The 15,883-nt window shown below is 36.1% G+C and overlaps 2 protein-coding genes across 3 annotated transcripts; one reads left to right on the plus strand and one right to left on the minus strand.

The window, feature by feature from the left end:
• Positions 1 to 3,580: 3,580 nt before the first annotated feature.
• Positions 3,581 to 7,210, minus strand: LOC132180265 (uncharacterized). Of its 2 annotated transcripts, none has more exons than XM_059593017.1 (5): positions 6,862 to 7,210; positions 5,568 to 6,268; positions 5,337 to 5,452; positions 5,191 to 5,237; positions 3,581 to 3,921 (listed from the first exon to the last, which is right to left on the minus strand). In XM_059593017.1, the coding sequence occupies exons 3-5, from the start codon at positions 5,413 to 5,415 to the stop codon at positions 3,646 to 3,648; spliced, it is 402 nt and encodes a 133-aa protein (XP_059449000.1). In that variant the 5' UTR covers positions 5,416 to 5,452; positions 5,568 to 6,268; positions 6,862 to 7,210; the 3' UTR covers positions 3,581 to 3,645. The 2 variants fall into 2 exon arrangements, 1 of the variants encoding a protein (XP_059449000.1); XR_009440097.1 differs by having other exon boundaries at positions 3,682 to 3,921; positions 5,186 to 5,237.
• Positions 7,211 to 7,672: 462 nt separating this feature from the next.
• LOC132181466 (uncharacterized) lies at positions 7,673 to 12,937 on the plus strand. Its single transcript, XM_059594700.1, has 3 exons — positions 7,673 to 8,668; positions 10,024 to 10,260; positions 12,655 to 12,937. The coding sequence occupies exons 1-3, from the start codon at positions 7,904 to 7,906 to the stop codon at positions 12,676 to 12,678; spliced, it is 1,026 nt and encodes a 341-aa protein (XP_059450683.1). The 5' UTR covers positions 7,673 to 7,903; the 3' UTR covers positions 12,679 to 12,937.
• Positions 12,938 to 15,883: the final 2,946 nt, after the last annotated feature.

Raw genomic sequence — 15,883 nt, forward strand, 5'->3', positions numbered from 1 at the left:
CAATTGATTAAGAAATCATTGTATCATTAGGCAGGAGTGAGTGCAATTGGTAAGCTCCGCATTCAACTCAGTTTAAGATAGAAATGTGTCTGAATTTGTAGTGCTCTGCTGTGCCTGCTAACCACTTCTCTCCTCATTCCTAGTTACAGTGTGTGCTTCATTAAAATTAGGCAGGTTTCAAAGCAAAGCACTTTCTTTTGTATTTTTGTTTGGGATGTGGTCTGGTGAAGAAGTGTCATTGAGAAAATTCAATTTTGTTTGTAATCAATGATGAACCGATTGCTCTTTTATATAGGGTCTCTTTCCTTTCTAAGCTTTCTATGAGTTAATTTTTTCTAGTATGAATGGACTCTCTTTGCAAGCTGCCGACAGTGCTCGAGGAGGAGGGGAACCTCCCCTCCTTCCCTTCCCCTTCCTCGCTACATGCTGTCCTCTACCGAGTTTCTCTCTTCTCTGAGAGAGAAGCTCCCTTTTTCATCTAAAGTTCTCTCTAGATCCTCTTGCCTCTTATGAGGTTCAATATGACGATCTATCCCTGATCCTCACAAAGTCAGTCTTTGCCTCTCCCCCTTGTCGGGCACATCATCTACCTTGCCATTCGTCTTCTCCACAATGTCGCTTGTCGGATTTGTCAAGCTTCTCAAATTGAATTTTTCAAAGCCCGATTTACTTTCCTCTACTAGACCCAACTTGTAATGCGCCACTCCACCGCTCTCTCCAGCGTCCCAGCTTTCCGTACCCCACAGCCGCCTCTCCATCTGACATCCACGTGCTGGCGCGTGAGGCACTCAAGCTAGACAACCTCTTCACGCCGCCTTCCTCCGCCAGTGAAGTTTTATTTTCCTATAACTTTGAAGTTTTAAATTTCTATCTTTCCCTCTGGTTCTACATTTCTACTATTGTTGTTACCAACAGGCGTTTGGGAAGGGTATCTTGATGGTCATGCCCCTATCCATGTCCCTTGCATTGGGAGTTTGGGTAGGGTTCAAGGGTTTCGCAATGGTCATACTCATGCCCGCACCTTGTTTACCCGCCTTAATTAATGGCCACTTCTCTTGGTGTTCATGCCTAGAATACATAGGGTCATGTCATTATTTTGATACATTCTCTTTTAATTTCTGTTTACTTTGGTTGTTTGTGACTTATTGCCCAGTCTTTTTTTTTTTTTTTTGGTTATTAGTTGTAATTCTTGTTTGACATATATATATATAGTTTGAACCTAATATTATTCTCCCATTTTATATAATATTAAATCCAATATAAGACATCCCCTGGAAGAGGGAAGTAGTGGAGGACAAGAATGGCTCACAAAAGATGCCAACACATGATAATGGCAATATTGTTTGTAATGGTTACTGATGTCCAGAAATATTTCAAGTTAATTCAAGAATTAAATCCTTTTTGCCAAAACCTAAAAACAAACAAACGAACATCAACCCAATCTCAGTCGAGGGTGGTTAATATATTAGTTTAGATCCGTGACTCAAAAGTTTTATCCTAACCTATAGGTCAATTCACCCAAAAGTATGTTACAATGTGATCATACCTACATCTTATGTCTAATCTTTCAGTGTAACGTGTGCTTTTAGAAGCAATTTACGTAAGCAAAACTTTGAGCTTTAAAACAAAACATGACATTGAAAGAAGGTTGGGTTTTTTTTTTTTTTTTTTTTTTTAAATAAATAAAATAGAAATTTAAAACAGAAATTTAAAAGAAACTTCAAAAACTAAAGACAAAAAAAAAAATAAAAAATAAAAATCATAGCCCTTAGCAAAGAGTGTGAATTCAAAATGTCAAGTTAGGCTATGTATGAAACAGATTGCACGATCTCACACAAGACCAAAAAAAAAAAGTTTTGAGTATTTTTTGATGGGTGTTCAGAAGTCGAATCACCCCCTTTGGATAGATCAAGGGTGGCTAAATCACCCCATGTATTTAAAGATGGTTTGACCACTTCCAAACCACCAAAAAATCATTCCCAACGGCACTTTTCTATTTTTGGCCTTGGTGCCAAGGGACCCAAGATTTGGGTGAATTTCCCTTAAGGAAAGAGAAAAAGACAAACAAGCGAAAAATCACATTAATCTCATTGCACAAATGTCATATATGAGGAAATGTTGATCAGTTGATACGTCCCTAACATTTTCAGGAGTTGCACCTACTTGGGGACCACCTTGGGTAGCCAAGGTTCCGGGATCATCCTGGTCGAATTCAAAATTTGATAAAATCGTCTGTCAATACTGTTGTACCTCTTGAGATATATATCAATGAATGAGTTGAAGAATGAGAAAGGGGTGAGTGGGGTGCTGAAGATGCAACATAAATAAGCGTTAGTATTGCAGAGATAAGTGTTAGACAATAGAGACAACATAGATAAGAGACAACAGGAATGGAAAATGGATCGAAGGACTTGAGGTGCAGGTGGCAGAGATAAGCGGCGTGCAACAGGGAAAGTATAAGGGATAAAACAAAATTTATGCAATGATTTAATTTACTTCCAAAAATGTGAAGTTTGGCTACCAGTGTAAGTGCAGTAGTGTACAATGGCAGAAGGATGAAATGAGAAATGATGGCAGAGAGACGAGCTGTAGAGTGTGCTGTGCAGTGCCAAACGCAATTAAAGTGAAAAAATTAAACCCGTTAACGGACTGCTTTTCCACACTCCCTTCCTTTGGTAGAGAGATGCCATCCACAATGGTTTTTATAGTTATTATTGGATTAAATGATATACCCACTCTCATTTTTTTCACACATATTTTTACACTTTTTTAGATGGTTTTTAAAACTATTACTCCATAGCCAATATTACAATTTTCTCTATTTACTAGTTGGGATGACACGTGCTTGGTTCCCTGTGTTATGTATCACTATAATAGTGATAGAAAAACATATGGCATCTTTTTGTTCTATTAATAACTCACCAAACTAAGATTTTCGACATTTTAAAATGGACATGTTAGCAGCTAACCAACCTCCCCCTACTAGTTTGTTCAAAAACTATTTTACACACCAAAACACACACAACACAAAATCAGTAAAAACAAGAAGCATACCAAACAATAAAAGAGAACACAAAACACAACCATATAAACTGTATCATACACAATTCGCCTCTCTCCCTCCTTGTTTGTGTGTGAATGTGTGATTCCACTACATGTTTTAGTTGCCATGGATTTTCATTTTTATGTCGTCTCAATGGTCGTGTCCATTTCTTTCATTTTCCTCTTTGCTTCTTTTAACATGGTTACAATAGGTTGAATAAGAACAATTGGCTACTTTCTTTCTTTCTTTTTATTTATTTATTTATTTTTAATGAACTTGAGAAATTGTCTTAAAGTTAGGCATTGGAATTATCACGAGATTTTGAACTAGTCTGATCAATAAAGTAAAATGATTTTTTTTTTTTAAAAAAAAAAATATCGTGTGAGATCAAATTAGCAATTTATATTGAATTTCGATTACTTATAAATTTTTTTTTTTTTTTTTAAAAAAAAAGGAAAAGATTTATATTGATTATGTCAATTTTAAACCCCCCCCCAAAAAAAAAAAAAAAAAAAAAGAAGGAAAAGGTGCTGGCTTGGACAGTGTAATGGCATGATTGAACTTTTACTTTGTGCCAACCCGTCTCTCTCTCTCTCTCTCTCTTAGAGCTCTCGTTGAGGACACCACTGCCAAAGGTATAAACAAGAAACACCAGTACATAATTGTTTGAGTTTAGTGGTGGAACCATTTGGAAGAAAACTGTCATGGGTTACTACTATATTGGACTCAGGATGGGAAATACAAGCTTCTGGCTGTTTCAAGGAGCAAGGTCGAATGCTGGTTTTGTTAGTGGGAGTATTCCAACAGCAACTTTCATCACATGCACTAGCAATTACTTGCTTAACTGAAGGATCCACAATCACTGCAGCATTCACTTCCTGCACAGCAGAAGGAAATATGCAGGTAAATAAAAGAATTGGTCATGGCCTCACAACTCACAAGTGTAATAGTCAAACATGCTAAGCATGTGTGTGCTTCAATATGAACCTCAAATAACATCAAAGCTTCACTGCCAAATATCCTGAATGAGTTCGCATAATACCATACACTGCAAAGACTGACTGGGATAAACATCAGGTATTGTACATCTTCACATACACTGCCAACTTTAGACTACACTGGCCACACTAAGTGAGCGTCTCTCGTTCTAGCTGAGAAAGAATGCTCAATTTGGAAAAACCACCTTTGGGTAACTTCCAAGATCCATAATGAGTATGTTTCAAACCACTAAACAAGATTTACTCAGTGAGAGATATGTTGAAACCCCGGGCAACCCAACCCAAGTCCAATTTCTGTTATCTAATTTATTGTATGATATAATTATAATACCATCTTACATATTTATAAATTCTTTATGCACATAAACATATTTACATGTAACCCAGAGTCACTAGCCTAGCACCATTCCAGGAAGTTGAGATCTTATAAGTCTTATATTAATGTAAAGACATTTTGCTTCTCAGCTGACAAAGAAGTAAGCATTACACTCCTATTCTAGATTAACTCACAAAAAAAGTCCAAAGTCAAACAAATTATTCTACGCTGGTTCAACTTGGCTAGAGAAAACCAAATAAGAATTTTTATTTTTTAAATTTTTTTGGAGGTGAAATCAAATGAGAAATTAGTCTTTAACTTGAGCTCCATGAACAGAAGAGCTTGATCAGGTAGTCCAATAGGTAGATTACCCCACTGGTGGGAATGGGCCTCAGTTGAGTAACCCAATCTAGTAAAGTTGCATCATCCCAAAGACACAGCTAGTGTGTTGGAGATACACCATATAACGTGAGAATCCTAGGAATGCATCACACACACAAGACTAGATGTGCATGCATACCTAATTCAAGATATTTCTTCTGAACACGCTTCACATGGCAGAGAGCCTCCAGTGGCGCTGTCTAATTTAAACGAATAAAAATAGAAAATTTTTTATTTGAAATAATGTTATACCAATCCTACACCTATATGTGCATGGCTGCACGCATGTTGTCCATATACAGTAACATTTGGATTACAAACACCAAATTCAGATGATAACAACAAAAAGAAAGATTTTGTTTCATTTGATTTAAACTTCCAAGGAAATAACAACTAAAGCTCAAATTAGAAATAAAATGAAATCAAAAGTAGGAAATCGAAGCTAACCTTACCAAAGTGTTGGCGAGCTTTGGCTCAATAGCTGAAGCAAAAACATTCACTGTACATCACAAAATAACCAAAAAGACAAAAACATATCAAAACACCGGAAAACATTTTTGAAAGTTCTGGAAATTGTGTAGGGATATGATAAACTAACCGGTGGGTTGTTGGTCAGGCGGTGTTGGAGGCTTGTCTGGGATGTGATGGATTTCCCACGAGTCTGTGCTCTTGTTCATCGGCTATGTTTGATATCTCTCTCAATTACCTGTTTTCCTGTGCAATGAATGAGAAAGATGTGAAGCCAAATTAGAGAGCGTGCAAAATAGGCCATCATGGGAAGGGAATGAAGGAGAGCTTATGCTGGTTAAGCTTAGGGGCTGTTGTATACCATTGGTGGATGCAGATGAATAATTAGACTCTTGGCTGTTCAGGCGAATGGAACGGCGCTGTCCCCTGCATCTCTCATGTATAATCAGCTTGGTAGAGTCATCCTTAACTAGCGTTTCGAAGTTTTTCGAGTCCACGGACCAGTTTCTTGACAACCCCATAGAATAATTGCAGCAGATCAGAGGAAAAAGACAGATAAGGGGAGTGACGCGCCTACATGCACCACCACCGGGAAGTGGAAAGGGAGAGGGGGTCATGATTTGGCTTTCCTACTGCTAACATCAGGACACTTAAATAAAAAATCAGAGGACTACGGGACTATTTATATCTTTAGTAAAATGGTCCCGTGCTGCAAATCTTTTCGCTCTTTCTTTTTTTTCTTAGGGGTTGGTCGTCGTCCACCACGACCACCACTTGACATAGAAGCAACACATCTAGTCTCTTGGGTATCCGTATTCAACTCATCAGATTCACTGCCATCATCATTAAAGGTTTCTTCAGCATCTATGGGACTCATTGTACTATCAATAGGAGACCGAGAAGATGGATAACAAGAAGCAGTAGCTGATGAAGAAGGTGTAGGTGTACCTATACGGTTAGGTGGCACTTTTGGTGCCGGTGCATCCATCTAAAGTGAAGGACAAACAACCCTAGCTAACACCTTTTCCCTTACATGTCAAAATACACATATCCAAGGAATATCTGCAGGGCAATACAAATTTCAATAATAATTACAGCAAACTACAACATCATATGATGTGTGTGTGTGTGTGTATATATATATATGTCTTCATCATCAACACAGCAGCATGTAAGTACTTCTTGTTGCATAACAGAGAACTATTAAAAAGACAGCACGTTTTCTTTTAAAAATTTCAAATTTTTATTTATTATTATTCTTTTTTTAATTTCAGCTCAGACAGTCCTATGATGAATAGCAAGTTAATTATAGAAATATCATCATATATTGGTCCATTTCAAAAGAAGCAGAGAGCTTCCTCTCACTAATCTTTGCCTAAAGAGAAGGGATAGGAAAAATAGCGAAAAAATCATGTCAATGCTTACAGGAAAAATCGAGGTAGAGTAAATCAACTCAAGGTTGCGTAAAAATATATCATTCTCATTCCTAAGTATTCCTAATAATATAAACTACCTCGAAAATAAAAGTAAATCAAATAACCAAACGTTCAAAATCAAAGAATCAAAATCTATTCATAGATTTTGAAAGTTTGAAATCCTCAATTAGTTCTAAAAATCAAAATCAAAGAAAATGAAGTAACTCGAAAAATCTATACCTGAAAAGAGAAAATCTGCTGAAGTTAAGCCACCGAACACGACGGGAGATGAGTGAGAGAGGCACGACGGTCTTGCCGCTTGCAGCTCGAAAGCGAGAGAGAGAGTCGAGAGACGAGAGAGAGAGAGAGAGAGAGAGGCCGGCGTAAATTTGCTATAGGCAAATTAGGAGGGTGGTCCCACCGTGCACTTTCTCGTGTAAAGTTATTGCTGATTGGCTTCATACTTTTCCCAAAAATCCACGTCATCATCATCTTCTATATGTCTCTGCAAATTTTTTTCCCCTCCTCTCCAAAAACATGGAAACCCATACGGTTAGTTGATTTCCTCTGGAAGTAGGTCAGTAGATGAGTGGTGTGGTGGCGGGAGTGTCCACATCTCACATAATCATCCCACACTCAATATAAATAATTAATTATTTAATTAATATTTTAATATTTATAAATACCAGCAGGTTAACAAAATTAACGGTACAATCTATATGGAAATCATTACAAATATGATGCTTATAACCAATATTAACAGTTTATGAGATATTTTCTCATAAACTCCGATATACAAGTCCATATATATTTTCTTGTCTGAATTGTTACATATATATATATATATATATATATATATATATATAAAAGAAAGAGAAATGCATTAATCAGACCCACGGAGTCACGGTAAGCTCGGGCAGCGTACTAATGAATGTTTTATAAATAAAATTACGCTTGAAAAAAACCCCAATCCGTCCATCCAATCCACAGCAAACGAAATCCGGATAACAACACAATCCGCTGCCTCACCCAATCATATCAGCCCACGTGTCGATAAAGCATTCCATCTACATCATCTCCCTGTACGAGCTCGGCTGACTAAAACTCCTGTCATGTCGCTCTCTCTCCCTGCCCAATGGAGTCACAAAAAGTTGATCATTTTTTCTTCTCACTTCTCACATTTTCTTCAACCCCCAATTCAGAACTAGAAAACTCCAGACAAAATTGAACTAAAAACAGAGCCCTGTGCGTGAGTGAGTGAGAGTGACTGAGGGAGTGAGAGATGTGCAACAAGAACAGTCCTCCTGATATGAAAACCAGGTCGAAGATCAAGAAAGAGAGAGAAGCAGTCAAACCAGCTCGCAAAACAAGAACCAAGACCAGGAAGCCCAAGTTTCTGAGTCTCCGCCTAAAGCTCTCCTCGGAGAACTCACAAAACTCGACCCAAATGACCCACAACTGCAAAACCAATCACCATGAGCACCACCAGCTCAACCTGTTCCCTCTGCACCCAGAAAACCTAGTCGAAGATCACAAAGTCGACATACATGACGAGAACGTGGCGTTCCTCTTCAACTCCGAGGGCGGCGGCGGCGCCACCACTCTCAACGGCCTCCTCTCCGGAGTTTCTTCCTCCGAGGAGGACTCCCTCTCTCCGCCGCCGTACGCCTACGGGGGACAGGACAGCGACGAGGGTCGTCTTGCTGATGGTGGTGGTAATAATTGTGATCAGAGTGCGAGCTCAAAGCTGGTACGGACGGCCATGAGGAAGAGAGACAGGGACCTGAGCGGCGAGAAGTGGGTGTGTTACTCGGAGGTACTGGTAGAGAAGAAGGAGCCGGAGGAGGTAACTAGCTGCGCCACCGACGTCGTTTGGTGTGCAAAGCGGCGGACGTCACCGCAAGGGTCGTTGTCGTTAAAGCTCGATTATCAGGGCATCTTGAAGGCTTGGTCTGGTAAGGGCCCTCTTTACATTGAAGGAGAGTCTCCTCCACAGACTGTGCCTGACTTGCATGATGATTTTCTTCCCCATGACGCCACTGCCAATGTAAGTTCTCCATCATTTACTGTTCAATTCTTCTTACTATTATATCTCAGCTGTTCTGTAATTAATCTTTCTGCAACAACTTTTAGTTGATTTTCTAATGGCTATATCTCTGTATTTGAATGAATGAATGACTACATAACTACATGTGGAAATATTGCAGTGAGTGCTTGCATTTGAGCATTGTTTTGAATCTGATTACTAGCACTTTTTTGCTTTTTTTGGGGGGTCCAGTGCACCTTAGCCAACTGTGGCTTATGGCCCACTTCACCAACAATTTTGTTGGTTGGAATTATTGATATTTTTCAAGAGGGGGACCTGCCTCCTCAATTTTTTTTTCACTTGCATAAGATTTAGGTTTGAGTCATTTGGGGTAGTAGGTCTCTTACTATGATAATAACATGAATTAGTATCCTTTTCGATTTATTTGAACCGGACAATATTCAGTTAATTATATTTTAGGGGTATTTTTGTCATCTCAAAAAGTAAAAAGACAAAAAACCCCTTCTAATATAACTAACTAAATATTATCCAGTTCATTTAACTGGAAAAGATCCCAGTAACACAACCCATTTGGGAAGAATGAATGGAAAAGCTAGAATATGGGCAATGCAGCACTATTCCCTTCTTTTGGAAGTTCTTTTAAAAGAAAGGAAAAGGAAAAAGGGTGCATAGGTTCCATTCCATTCCTTTACATGCATTGCCTCCAATATGGGTGGAATCGAGAATCAAGAGGGGATTGACATTAAATGGGGTGAAATGCTTAATTAAAAAATGAAAATTTTTGGAGTACTACATCTTTTACTACAATTCCTTTTAAGTGATATGACAGTCTATGTGGCATTGTCGTATCAGCCACAATCAAATTTAATTGTTTATTATCAGACATCAAACATGTAAGTGACACATGACTTACAAACGAACGTGTTAGTCCATATAGCACTATAATGTCAACTACAATCAAATTTAATTGTTTAGTGACTAATATGGCAATTGGCATGTGGATTATCACGTTAATTTATGAAGGACTTTAAGTAAAAAGTAAATGTAATATAATTGTCGAATCAAGTGTTCTCTTCCTTTCCATCTCTGTCCATTTCTCTTCTTCTTTTTTTTCTTTCTTTTTTTTTATCAAACATCCAATGAAAAGAAAATATTCCTGTCCATAATATTTGACTCCATTCCCTCTTAACTCATCTTTTTTGTTTTTTGTTTTTTGTTTTTTTTTTTTCTTCTTATTTTCACAAATGGATGGCCAACAAGTTTTTCTAATTGCATTGAAGTTGGGTTGAGACATGCATGGGATTCAATCATAGTATAGTAACAAATGCTGACAATCTTATATATGTAATGGGCAGGTTTTAGCGGATAGCTGGGGCAGCGCTGCTAATCTATGGAGGGTGCCAGAAATGGGTAATGGTTATATTGGTAGCATCAAAGTGGAAGAGGAAGTGGAAGGCAAAGATGGTTGGAAGATGAGGCACAGAGAAGCAAGTGTGTTGAGATACAAGGAGAAGAGGCAAAATAGACTCTTCTCTAAGCGAATTAGATACGAAGTTCGAAAGCTTAATGCCGAGAAACGACCCCGTATGAAGGTAACCTTCAGCCTGCCCTCTTCACTTTTTCTTTTTCTTCTAGCTGAAGCATGTCTTTTGGTTGGAGTAGGATTAACAATTTTTGACATTACTCGCAAACCTAACATATAATTAGCATATTAGATTTGAAGGATTTAATCCGTTTAATTAAATGAGTCGGATTAGAGTTGATCCATATAATTTTATTATCCTTATCTCGACACAACCTAAATCCTACACGTGAATACGAATTCTCTACCCTACTTTTTGATTTTCAGCAGGGCAATGCTTCATTGTTGAGTTATATTCAAAGTCCTCGTTGTAGTTTGAAACGTAAGTTAACATTATTCCACTAGTTTTAAAGTTGTGGCTGCTGTTTAAACGGCGGCTGCAGAACAGTGACACATTTTTGTCCTGAAAATTGACATTTGCATGCCCGTGGGTATAATTAACTTGTTAAGAAGGATTTAACTTTACGTAGATGGGGCCTTTAAATAGGGAATTTTAGAGAATATCCAAGGTGCCACGTTACCATTTTTGTTGAGGAAATTGTTGTCTATAGGAAACCAATATAATGTTAGAATATTAATTTAAATTATCAAGTCTACTATTTTCCAACCGTTTAAATTTTTTAGATAAGTGATAATTTAACATGATATCACAACAGACGTTATGAGTTTGAACCCTACACAGTGCAGTTTACTCAATTTCAGTTAAATATTTCACAAGTTGGGTCTCATTTATTGAGGGAGAGTTTAAACTCATACGTTAAGAGGAATGTTAAAATATTAGTTTAAATAATCAAGTCTACTCTTTTTTATTTGCGTTAACTTTTGAGATAATCGATGATTTAATGCCTAAAACTACTATCTTCAATGTTCTAAGTTCTTAGAATGATGTGCATTTCAAAGGTTTGAGTGGAATTCAAAGATCCATCTTTGTCTATAATTTTTTTTAGTCCCTTGCCATTATTTGTGATAAAACAGAAATTGGACTGTGGAATAATGGCACGGGAGCTATGTATGCATCCTCCCTCTTAAAGAAGATATTTATGCGGATATCCAAATTGGAAAAGGATCCTCTCCATTTCAAATCTCCTTCATTTTCTTCTGTTAGTGCATTTAGAAGGGTAGTGCTGTCCAAAAAAAATTGGACAATTTTGCCTTTATAAATGCACTGATTGAAGGAAATGGAGGGAATTTGAAATGTAGAGTATCATTTTCCATTCAAATTGGGTTGAAAAGAAGTCGTTCAATTTCGCCTATTAAATTGATATATGTATTTAGAGTATGTGATTTTTGGAAAAGGATCCTCTCCATTTCAAATTCCTGCTATTTCCTCCGGTTAATGCATTTAGTAGGGTAGTGTTGTCTAAAAATTTTACCTTCAAAAAAATTTGGACAATTCTGCCCTTCTAAATGCACTGGAAGAAATGGAGGGAATTTGAAATGAAGATAATCATTTTCTATGATTTTTATATGTTTTTTTAATAAGATATAAATTTCTTATAAACTAGGTTGTAGGACTTTTTTCAACCCAGTCCCTAAAAGTGTTTTGTGTTTCCTGAACATGTGAGAATCTGACATTTTTTATTGATCTTATTCAAAACGATCGGGAGAAACACATGCTATTAAAAAAACATGTTTCTCATATGATACTTTTAGAGACTGTTGTAATAAAAAAAAAATTTACACCCTACTTTGTGGGAAATTTCTATCCTTTTTAATAGTGCATGTGAGAACCGTTCTAAGAAACAATGACACGGTAATAAATTGAATTGGAATTATATATATCCGAGAAAAATGTCTATAAATTTAGGAGGGAGGTCAATAAATAATTTTTGCCTTTTATTTATTTTTTTTGAGAAAATAATTTTTGTCAAATTATTGTTATAGTAGCAATACAGATGTGGTTGATGTGGTTAAGGGTCCGGAATTATTGAAACTAAAATGTTTACGTGACACATTGGCATTTTGTGCTTTGTTCCTTTCAAGCCAGTCGTGTGTTTCATTTTCAGTCAAAGTCATGACGTCACCGCTATTAATTTCAAAGCTAACCATGTTGTGACAAGTCCCAACAATTTAATTTTTCAAGTAATTATGTGGCCCTTTGATTCATAGCAAGGTCAATTTATTGTACCTTATAATTTAATTCAGTGTATTGTGTGGTCGTGACAAGACATTGAATAAAATAATGTAGGCTCTCTTTTATTTAAATGGGCTTTATTTGATTTTTCTTAATACTAAATGGGTACTAATATATTGTTTATATATGTTAATTTAATCTTCAATTTTATTATATTTTTCATTTTACTAATCATTTGCTTTGTAATCTTGTCCATAGGTTGCTCGAGTTGTCTCTTATCATTTGTTTTTTCTTGTAGTAATTATATGTTATATTCCCCCATCTTTGCAGGGTCGATTCGTGAAGAGATGTTGAGAAGTGTAGGCTCTTAGTACTACAAAGAGGGCATGATCTTTGGTGTGTTTAAATTAGTTTTTTTCTTTTATATATATATAATATTTGGTCTTGTTCCATTTAGCTTGTAACATAGTAGAGGCACCAATATAATGCTAAGCAATGTCATAACAAAGGAGGGTACACAGAAAAAAAAAAAAAAAAAAAAAAATGAAAGTTGTAAGTTGGAGGGAATGCTTTCTTTGGAATAATGGATCAGGTCTGATCCTTTTTGGTTAAATTTTCCCAGCAATTTATTGTCTTGCAGCTTTTGGTTGTGAGACCACTCTTTAAACTGTGTTGGGATGGTCGACAACTTTTAAGGTTGTGGCCAATCATGGATGGGGGGTGGTGGTTAGACCATTCCAAAGCCAGGTGGTTGGCAACCTTAAAAATTGGTTGGGAGTTGCTTACTCACCCACACAAAACATGCTTTTGGAAGTGATCCGACCATTCTCTCACCTTGAAAGTGTGGTGTACAACACCAAGTTTGTTTTTGGGATAATATGTAACCGCCAAATAGGGTGGCCGGACCACTCCAAAATCAACTCTCTTTTTTTCCACTTTTTTGGGTTATTTTCTCTATGTTTGTCAACATATGGCTTGTGTTTAGCCATATATTACAAACGAACAATTTGAATTGAGAGAATTGTAGGAAATCTCAATACTTAAAAGGTCAACAAGTGATGGAAATTAGAATATTAAGTACTTTTTTAAAAAAAAAATTAAAAAAAAATAAATAAAATTAAGCTTCTAAGTTTTTTGGGGTTTGGATCGGTATACGAGGTTACTCACAATGGTCATCATTCTTCTTTTTCTTACTTATCCAGGATACTTAGAGGCATTTACATTTAGATGGTACTATAATTGCAGTTAAAAAAACCAATGAATATATATATATATATATATATATAGAGAGAGAGAGAGAGAGAGAGAGAGAGAGAGATTGCATAAGAAGATGGAACATATTAAGCCATAATCTGCTCCATTATGCCTGCAAGTTTAACACCCATTGGCACTTACACGAGACATAAACACAGACTGGCCCAAAGGGGATCGAAGCAGCAAACTATTATAGATTTTCAATATTTCAAATCAAATGGGAAAACAAGAAACTTAGAGTACGACCAAATCTGACAATTGACTGGATTCCATGGCATATTTTTGTTTACACAACCGATATATTTTTAGTCTTTCTCTCGAGGATCTGAGAAACATCAGCTATAATACGGTAAAGATAATCATCAACTTCTTAATTTAAGAAGAAGAACCTTTGATTCTCCACATGGACGAAGGCAACATCATTTTTTCCCACAACAACTTTAAGAGGGGCTTGTAGACACAGATCCAAGTCAATATTGTAGGCCATCAATAGAATCTCATTTGTATCAGTGGCATCGACCCATGCAGTACATAGAATTACCTATAATCACGCTTGCTTCACAGATATGGGGGAGAGGCAGACCCCCGAGTCAGATGGCTCCAAGATCCTCCATGCTGTATGTTATACATGTAACATTTCGGTCCCAAATTAAGAGGATGAGAAGAAACCCACATAGAGCGATCAGTTTATAAAGATAGTCATAGGTGCTAAGTCTCACATTGCTTAGTTACTAGGTGAAACTTGACTTTATAATGAATTTTATGAAAGCTTCAAATTAACTAATCATTTTAAGGTGATAACGCAAATGTAGCTAGTTCTGATACCTCTCTGAAAAGATTCTATCACATATTCTTAAGTAAGATTATCCATGCTGCATGTTATATAAATAAAATCTATCACAACCGCTATTATCATAGCTATCATCATAATAGGTATAAGCATATGGTGTAATGGAAGACAAGAATCCTATTCTCAACTGCAGAAACGACTTAATATCTCAAACATGGAAAAGATGGAGGATTAGAGATGGCTTCCCATTTTTCATTTTGACAGATAGTTGATGATCATAATAATCATTATTACAAACAAAAGTCTTATTCCCTAGAACCAGAACAAAACCAAAGGGAAAATTGTCGGAGATAACATAGGAGAAACACGGACCCAGTCATTGGTCAAGTACATGGACTCACCTATAATTTATACACGGCAAGGCCGGCTAGACCATTAGGCGAGTGAGACGCTCGCCTAGGGCCCCTGGATTAATAAGGCTAAAAAAAAAAAAAAAAAATTGGCCCAAAATTTTTTTTTTAATAATAATATATATATTTTTTTAAAAAAAATTTAAGGCCCATTTTTTTTGTTTAATAAGGCCTATTTTTTTTTTTTCTCATAAAAACTTAAGGCCTCGATAACTAAGTAATTTAAAAAATGCCTCAATTTAATAAGGCCCCAATATAATAAGCCAATGGTAAAATAAGACCAATTAACTCAGAAAAGTAAATATCCTTATACTTAAAAATAGTCTATCTACCTATGCATCCAAAATTATTTGATATTGAAAGACTATTTTAACCCTACCTAACTATCCACTTTCTTTCCTTTCTTTTTCTCTCTCTTTTATTCTCCACTGTCGACAGCCTCCCCTCTTATCTTCTTTTTTCTCTTTCCTTAGTTTCACTCAAAACATAATGTGATGGAGAGAGACGAAGAGAGAGAGAGAGAGAGAGAGGCTGGACGAGAGAGAGAAACAGGTATATCAATGAGGTAGGGATATATATATATATATATTTTGTAATGTTTATTTCTGTGCTTGATTTTTCTTGTGGGTTTTGTATGAGTTTTTGTCAATTTTTTTGGTGCCTTTTGTTTGAAACAGGTGTATCAATGAGATAAGGATTGATAAAAAATAAAAATAAAAAATAAAAAAATAATTGATTTTTTTTTTTTTGGTAATGTTTATTTAAGTGCTTGATTTTTCTGATGGGTTTTGTATGGGTTTTTGACAAAATTTTTCGTGGGTTTTGTTTGAAATAGAGGTGTATCAAAGAATCCAGAGTGAGAAGTTAACGCCACGGTATGATTTTTTTTTTTTTTAATAATTTTGTATGGGTTCTTGATAATATTTCTGGTGGTTTTTTATTTATTTTATTTATTATTATTTTTTTTTTTTATGGTTAGTTTGCTTTTGTGTGCTTCAGTTTTGGAACATGTGCTTAGCAGAGATTTGGTGCGGTTCTTGGATTGATTTATCAAAAAAAATTGATTTTTTTTATTGTTATGTTTATTTTTGTAAGGATTAAAAAA

This window comes from Corylus avellana, chromosome ca5 (assembly GCF_901000735.1).
Source record: "Corylus avellana chromosome ca5, CavTom2PMs-1.0".
NCBI classification, from domain to species: Eukaryota; Viridiplantae; Streptophyta; class Magnoliopsida; order Fagales; family Betulaceae; genus Corylus; species Corylus avellana.

Excerpts from the sequence above, each read along its gene's own strand:
- LOC132180265 (XM_059593017.1), bottom strand. The coding sequence starts at position 5,415 with ATGAACAAGAGCACAGACTCGTGGGAAATCCATCACATCCCAGACAAG. Across the intron at positions 5,238-5,336 it reads GCCTGACCAACAACCCACCG|TGAATGTTTTTGCTTCAGCT; the intron begins GTTAGTTTATCA and ends TGTGATGTACAG. Across the intron at positions 3,922-5,190 it reads CAAAGCTCGCCAACACTTTG|GAAGTGAATGCTGCAGTGAT; the intron begins GTAAGGTTAGCT and ends TCTGCTGTGCAG.
- LOC132181466 (XM_059594700.1), top strand. The coding sequence starts at position 7,904 with ATGTGCAACAAGAACAGTCCTCCTGATATGAAAACCAGGTCGAAGATC. Across the intron at positions 8,669-10,023 it reads CCCATGACGCCACTGCCAAT|GTTTTAGCGGATAGCTGGGG; the intron begins GTAAGTTCTCCA and ends TGTAATGGGCAG. Across the intron at positions 10,261-12,654 it reads AGAAACGACCCCGTATGAAG|GGTCGATTCGTGAAGAGATG; the intron begins GTAACCTTCAGC and ends CCATCTTTGCAG.